Source organism: Quercus suber, unplaced genomic scaffold (genome assembly GCF_002906115.3).
Source record: "Quercus suber isolate HL8 unplaced genomic scaffold, Cork oak 2.0 scaffold_89, whole genome shotgun sequence".
Lineage (NCBI taxonomy): Eukaryota > Viridiplantae > Streptophyta > Magnoliopsida > Fagales > Fagaceae > Quercus > Quercus suber.
Window position 1 is genome coordinate 1,580,634 of NW_027069554.1, and position 8,265 is coordinate 1,588,898.

General features: G+C 31.8%; 1 protein-coding gene across 1 annotated transcript; it reads left to right on the forward strand.

Moving 5' to 3' along the window:
• The first annotated feature begins 5,555 nt into the window (after positions 1 to 5,555).
• On the forward strand, positions 5,556 to 7,666 carry LOC111998457 (phenylacetaldehyde oxime monooxygenase CYP71AN24). The gene is made up of 2 exons (XM_024030554.2): positions 5,556 to 6,641; positions 6,976 to 7,666. The coding sequence occupies exons 1-2, from the start codon at positions 5,709 to 5,711 to the stop codon at positions 7,588 to 7,590; spliced, it is 1,548 nt and encodes a 515-aa protein (XP_023886322.1). The 5' UTR covers positions 5,556 to 5,708; the 3' UTR covers positions 7,591 to 7,666.
• The last annotated feature ends 599 nt before the right edge of the window (positions 7,667 to 8,265 follow it).

Sequence of the window (8,265 nt, forward strand, 5' to 3'; positions counted from 1 at the left end):
CTATATACCTCTATCAGTAGCTGGTGAAGAGAGAGAAATCATGTTCATGGAAATTTCTTGTCCTTCTCCTTCAAAAGACAGTTAAGACCTAAGAGGGATATACTAATAATTGCCTTTTCTTTTTCTTCTAATTAAGCCGTGTTTAGATTTACATCAGCAAAATCTGAATTTTCAGCTTGCTAAACAGGATGCAATTTAAACTAATTTCGAAAGTCTAATTTGTTGATTTTTGAAGTGTCCAAGTCTAGCCCCCATCTATTGTGATTCTCCCGCTCTATGATGGTATCCATTTAATTTAAATTCTTCCTCTCAATGATGGGGAAATGGAGGAGGGATTTTTTTTTTTTTAATTTAATGGGAGGATAGCATAATCCCACCATGAAATCCATGCCATAGAGAGTTTAGTGAAGACTAGGAAAAAAATATGGCCAGGAACATCTTTAACATTGAGCTATTTGTTACATTCAACCCATTAAAAGAAATTTATAACAGGTTAAATCCTAGACAAAACCTAGATTACAACAATACTTGCATTACAAATAGTATTATTATTACCACTTTGTTTGCACTCTAAGATTAGATACAATGAACTCCAACTAGGGTTTTATAAGAAACATGGACCTTGATAAACCATAATTAGGATATTATGCTAGAAAATGACAAGACATATTTTGATATTGTGATGAAATGAGTGAGAAATATAACAAAGAAAATAAAATGACATAGAGTGAGCATAAGGAATTAACTAACCCTTTTTTTTTTTTTTTTGAAGGAACAAGAATTAACTAGCCTTAGAAGGCTTAGATTGACAACAAAAATCTCTTCATGGTTACATTTTTATTGTTAAGTTTTATGTTTTAAATTAATTAAAAGATATTTGTGTTTCTATAGTGTGTGTTTCTCAAAAATAAGAAATTAAAATTGAAATTCTATACCAACCTAAGGTTACAATGTTTATACCACAGGTTAAATTATCATTACTTTGCTAATTAATAATCCAATAAATATTAGACCTTAATATCTTTAATGATAGTGTCGAGTGGGTGATTGCTATTTGTCTGAATTATAGCAAAATACCGCATCTGTTAAGTTTTAGACCCCTGAAAAATACAATATGTTTAACCTAATTTATTAGCCAAGTTGTTACTTAGGTTAATTATTCAGATTTAGGTTAAATAATCATCACATATAACAAACACAGTGGAAAAGTAAATAACACAAGATGTAATGACTTAGGAAACCAATGAAACAACACGTTTCAAGGTAAAAAACATGTGGGGGTGGGGGTGGGGGAACTATCCCAAGTGAACAATCCACTATATCAAGTTGAGATTTACAATCAAGAATATCAATTCATAGTATATTGAACACATTTACCGAACTGGGCTCTGAACTCTATAGACTTCCTTCATCTGGATCTATTCTCACATGAACCACCTGTTCTTATTGCCTTGATATTCAATACACTTGATAGCTGAAGGCTTGGCTGCAACTTTACTCCACCAGTACTAGAAATATGGATTTGATCTCCGGTAGGTACTTGTAGAGTTAGAAGATACAAAACTTCACAGATCTCACAGGAGTAACTCTCAACACTTGAAAAATGTGTATTAAGATTTTTCTTTTGTACTTAGGAGTGTTGGACTCAAACCCTAAACATTTTTGCGAGTTGTTGGGCCTGATTTAAAAATCTGTAGAATTGCAATTTCATTGGTCGAGGCTTCTCTTCAATTGATCGAACTTTGACAAATTTTCAATTCTTTTTTCTGTAGCTTGTACGTTCTTGAAACTTAACTTGTATCAACTTGAGCAATGTCTAAAACACTTCAAAGACACTAAAATCTTATACTAGACATGTTTTTGTTCTCAGTTTGCCAACATACAATAAATTTAGTTCCTAAACATTTATGACTAAATATTTAGAACCTAACAGCATCATTCCACATTTATACATCTTTTGCAAACAACTGTTTAATATGAATTTCGAAGTCATGATTCATATAACTAGGGTAAAGTAAATTCAAATGGCAATCATGTTCACGATGAAATATTTTCCTTCTCTATCCTCAAAAAATTCTGAATTCTCTTAATCTTAGTTATATTTATTTGGTTTAAATAAGTGTATTTTCCAATTCCCAAGTCTTGATGATTAGCATTGTTAGTTGTGTTTTGAATATTTGGTCTTTTTTTTTTTTTTTTTTTTTTTATATATGTTAAATGCTTTTATTGAAATTCAAGTTTTCATGGATCCTATATAAGTAAGTCCTACATCATGTATGGATGAAAATTAGAAAGAATATTGACTGTTATTTTTCAGCATTTGGCTTGTGAATAGAATGAATTATTCCTTTTAAACTCTTATCATTCGGTAGATTATGATAAGTTGAAGATTCTTATTACTTTGTATCTAAAAGTTTGCGTTCTTATTTTATTCTGTATGTATTGGGTGAATTTGTTTAGGTAGTGAGTTTATCTATCTTTATGAATGCGTATTTGTGTCCACTTCTCACTCTAGGAAAAAAAATGTGTCAATTTATTCATTCAATAATTGTCGAACCAAAAAAAATACAGAACTTGTATTCACATGAAAAGATAAAAAAACCTGATTTGAATGGTACCAATAATTGCTCACGGACTATCTATTTCCAAACAGGATTGGAGCTTAGTGCTAGTTTATCAATGACTGGGCCTAAGCCAATTAAGCAAGTGGACTTATTCAGTACAATAAATAAAAAATTAAGCACTTCGAGAGGTGAATGATGAGTCATGACTGAAGTTCGAATCTTGGTAAGGTTGCATTGATTGATTGAAGTATGTGCTATCTTTGATCTCCTTCTTTGCTATTTTTGGGTTTGTTTGGGATCCACTTATTTTACTGAAATTGAAAACTTTTTACTGAAAGTACTGTAAATAAAAGTAAAAGTTAGCTAAAATAATACAGTGAAGTTCATGAATAGTACCAAAAAGTGCAGTAGAACTCATCAATAATAGCAAAATTAAGCTGAACAATAAAATAAGTTGATTTTTTAATTTGGAGCCAAATGCACACTTTGTCTAACTCAAAAACCAAAAAACAAATCAATAGTTGCCTATCCAAACAATGCAAAAATTGTATTTACTGCTAAGAATAAAAAACACGAGAAGAAATTGTATTTATTGAGAAAAAAAAAGATTCATGTAGTACCGAATATACTAATATCTAAAAGCTGAAGAGCAGCTACGTTCTTGTTGAACTATATCAACATAGCATTTTGGTCCAATTCGGTTCATTCGGTATTCTTCGTTTTATTTGGTCCAATCAATTCGGTTTGGTCTATTTCGGTCCCGTTCAGTCCACTTCGGTCCATTTGGTCTACTTTAGTCCATTTGGTCCACTTCAGTGATGCTTTGGGAGTAGAGTTGTGTAAAATAATAATAATAATAAATAAAAAAAAATCCTGCTTAATTGACAGTTACTATGTCACATTGTCAATGTAATATTGGTAAGTTCTTGATAAAATTACAATTTTCTTATATTATTAAAGTCTTGTAATTTTTTAATTTACTTATATTTGTTTCTTTTTTAAGTCATTCAAGACGTATAGATGATAAATCATTTGTAAGGAAAACTAAAAACATATTCCAACCACACATTAAATTATTTACAAAATATCTTACCTTATGTAATAATTAAATGTAAAATGCATTATGTTTCCCTTAAAAAAAATAACTTACCTAATTTAAAACTCTTTTAAATAACAAATATAGATAGCTAAATTTAAAAAATCTAATATATTGTATTAACCATACTTTGTTAGAAAATAATCACATTATTTTAAGAAGGGTTTGAGACTAACTCTTATAAATCTATTGACTTGATTCATTTTTCACTTAAGAAAAAAAATAAATCGTTAAATTTTTTCACACACTGCGTGAGTTTGTGACAAGTACAAATATAACTGCTCATAGACTATTTCCGAAGAGGATTGGAGCAGAATGCTCCTGTCTTTGCTTTCTTAAACATATGTGATGTTGATGGGGCAACTTTTGCTCACTCTCAGACACAGGGTTTTGGGGCTATCATACGTGACCATGTCGGCAGAGTGGAGGCCACCTTAAGCAAACACTTTGCTGCGCCTCTGGAATGCTAGAAACCAAAGTTAAGGCCATGGATGAGAGAGTGCTCTTCCCTTGGGACGTGGGAATCTGAGACATTGTTGTGGAGTGCTCTTCTTTTTAATAAAGTGCTCTTTAATAAAGTTACGATATTTTTATATATATAAAAGAAACACGTGTTTATTTCTTGCTCCGGATGAAAAAATTCTGATCGTACCAAATTTATTTATTTATTTTTTTTTCATGATTGAGAGCCAATAAATGTTCACGGACTAAATCCAAAGAGGTTTCGAGCTTAGTGCTCTATTATCAATGAAATGACTGGTACTGTGACCCATTAAGCACATGGAGGGGGCAGGCGTTCGAATTTGATGAAGTGCAAGATATAGAAGGCAATGGTGAGTTTCCTGTGCTGGCTTACTTACATACCCCACATAAAGAAGAAGTGACAGCCAAAAAATTTCCATGGCAGGGTGGGGAGCCAAGCTCGATCACTTTTGATTTGCCTTATATAATATAATAGAAATATTATATATAACAAAAACTAGCGTTTTTCCAATGAATGAAAAAATCAAAGATGATCCAAATTTTTAACCTTAAAAATTATAGCATTTTCATACCTCCCTTAGCAATATAAATATAAATTTCAGTTGGACAGAAATTAGGACAATATGACATTTAACTTATCGATCTAGAGTGCCATTACTAATTTAGTTTTTTTAAATTATTACTTTTTGATACATTAATAGTCAACTTGAAGGGAATTTGAATTATGTATGTTTTTGTTTAAAACACCAGGATATGTTAATTGAACTACAAAATTCTTAGCTAGTCTTTTAATTATGTATAGATAACTAAGCAGAAAAGCTAAACTGGACTCTCTCACGTTCTCTTTTATATTATTATATCGGATAATTCAAAGTCCAATCATATAAAATGACAAAATGAAAATTAGTTTTAATGGAAATATAACATATTGGATTCGGGTTCAGTGCAATGCAGTTGCCACATCATGTGAGATGTAAACATTTATTGAATTTTATATATATGTATTAATTGTATGGTGCAATTGGATCTCAATCCTAACCAATCCATTAGTCAGCCACCGACAATTTTCTACACTTCAATCAATCCCAGAAAAATTAAATAAAAAAACTTGCACAAACAAAACATGCTAGGATTCCCACGTCATTTTATAAAATGATAAAAGACGCATCATTCAACTAACAGTTTGTCACTTTGTTTATTGGATAGATAATTTATAGATTCTTAAAAAAAAAACGATAATTTATAAAATCATACTTGATTGTAATGGCTGAAGAAGATAATATTATTTTCACTATATTAATTAATAAATATATGTGATTGAGTTTAATGGAAGAATATGAATCACAACATCAAAAAAATTATATTTAACTATTGAAAAATGTGAACACAACTCTTGAATCAATACTTTCTCTATAAATATAACTGTGAGCGGATGATATATGTAAAAATAAAAGTGATGGTCTACAAATTACAATTGATCATATTATCAAATTGTAACAAATTGTATGATCATGGAAGAATTGATTATATATACTTGAAGAGCTCATGCAAAACACTCACAAGAAATGGCTCTACTATTACTGCTGCAGCAATCATGGCAAGAGCTACATAAACTATCCTTCCAATTAAATCCCCTCCTCTCCCTCCTTATCCTCTTCACTTTTCTTTATGTTTTCAAGCACATTAGAAGTGACAAACCCAATTTACCACCATCCCCACCAAAGCTACCATTCATTGGAAACCTTCACCAGTTAGGAACATTCCCACATCGTTCTCTTCAAGCTCTCTCAAAGAAGTATGGCCCTATAATGCACTTAGATTTGGGGCATACCCCAACCCTAGTGGTGTCATCTGTAGCTATGGCCAGAGAAGTAATGAAGACACAAGATATCATTTTCTCCAACCGGCCAAAAACTACATCTGCCAATATCTTCCTCTATGGATGCACAGACGTAGCATTCTCATCCTATGGTGAGTACTGGAGACAAGCCAAGAAAATTTGTGTTCTTGAACTTTTGAGTCTCAAAAGGGTGCAATCTTTCCAGTATGTGAGAGATGAAGAAGTTGCAATATTAATCAATAACATATGTGAGTCATGCCTCCAAGAGGCTTCTCTTAATCTAAGTGACATGTTGATTGCAACCACAAACAATATAGTCTCTAGATGTGTACTTGGACAGAAGTTTGAAGGTGATGGTAAGAGCGGGTTTGGGCACCTATCAAGAAGGATAATGGAGCTATTTACAGCATTCTGTTTGGGGGATTTTTTCCCTTTTTTGAAATGGATTGATGTCCTTACAGGGATAGTACCAAGTATGAAAGCCACTTTTCGAGAACTTGATGCTTTCTTTGATGAGGTTATGGAAGAACACAAGATGACAAAAAGTAATGAAGAAAATCCTAGCAATAAAGATTTTGTGGACATTCTCCTCCAACTTCAAAAGAATCCCATGCTCGACTTTGAGCTCACTAATGACAACATCAAAGCAATCCTAGTGGTCTCTGTCTCTCTCTCTGAATTATGTGTCACTAATTACTAAAATGTAATTAGTGATGCTCGGATACTGCAAATTTTCTTTCGTAGATTTTATAAACTAATATGTCAATTTTTAAACATATATATATAATTACATTCATTATCACATCAATTTATAAAATTTTTGTAGTAAATTTTGTAGTAATAACTTTAACTAGCATTTTCAAAAGTGATTTAAATATTCATTTATTAGGTTATTAAAGTAATTCTAATAACATTCATTATCACTTCACTTTGTAAACCTTTTATAACAGAATTAGTAGCACCTTTTAACATTTTCCTTTCTATAATTTCAGGACATGTTTGTGGGAGGGACAGATACTACTTCAACAACTTTGGAATGGTTAATGGCAGAGCTTATCAAAGCTCCGAGTACTATGAAGAGAGCTCAAGAAGAGGTGAGAAGAATTGTGGGAAAGAAGTCAAAGATAGTTGTGAATGATATTACTCAAATGGATTACTTGAAATGTGTCATCAAAGAAACACTAAGACTTCACCCACCAATTCCTCTTATGGTACCTCGAGAAACATCAACAAGTGTGAAATTTGGAGGTTATGATATTCCACCAAAAACAAGAGTATTTGTCAATTCATGGGCAGTCCATAGGGATCCTGAGGTATGGGATAGGCCAGAAGAATTTCTCCCAGAGAGATTCATAGACAATCCAATTGACTTCAAAGGCCAAGACTTCGAATTGTTCCCATTTGGATGTGGGAGAAGAGCATGTCCAGGTTACACATTCGGTGTTGCTTCAATTGAATATGTGGTTGCCAATCTCTTATATTGGTTTGACTGGAGGTTGCCCAATCCTAGTGTTAAGGGGGAAGACTTGGACATGAGTGAAGTTAGCGCCCTTGTTGTGTCTAAAAAAATTCCTCTTCATCTTGTACCATCACTGCACTCTCCTTGATCTGTCTTTTAAAAGATTCATGGATCAGTTCTCATAATAATGCAATTTTTCTGTGATCTCTTATTTTGTTTTAGAATTTTCAGTTTTTTCCTAGTTTAGCATCTAAATTTAGTGTATTGGGACATCCAACTTTAACGGTGCACTGCAGTCTGCAGTCACTTTCCTCACTCGCTACAAATACGAAGTGACATCATTAGTTATTAGTTACGATAATGGGTTTTAAATTTATAACTTCTTAATAGTTTACTTTTTGAAAGAAAAACTAGTAGTTTATCTCATGAAATTGAATTATGACTTGACTCTACTACGTCTCATTCCATTTAAAAAGTTAAAATCTTTTGTATTGACTTGATATCTGTTTATTAATTAAAGAAGAAAATGACCCATATTTGAAGAATGTTAGAATAAGCTGGTTATAAACAATACTATGGACTTTTGTCACAACCTTTTCAGAACTTCCTAAAGTAGCAATTTGTAATTGGAGGAATATTACCTCCACAAGAGTTCACGACTGATGCAGCTTTTACTATATAATAATCACAACATCACATATCAACAATTATGAAAAATTTTGGGTAACCAAACTTATTTAATAGTAAATAATTAAATTCACCACTTCCTAATAATTTAAACTTTCCAAAAAAGTGAGAATTTATCATCATTTCTCTTTTACCA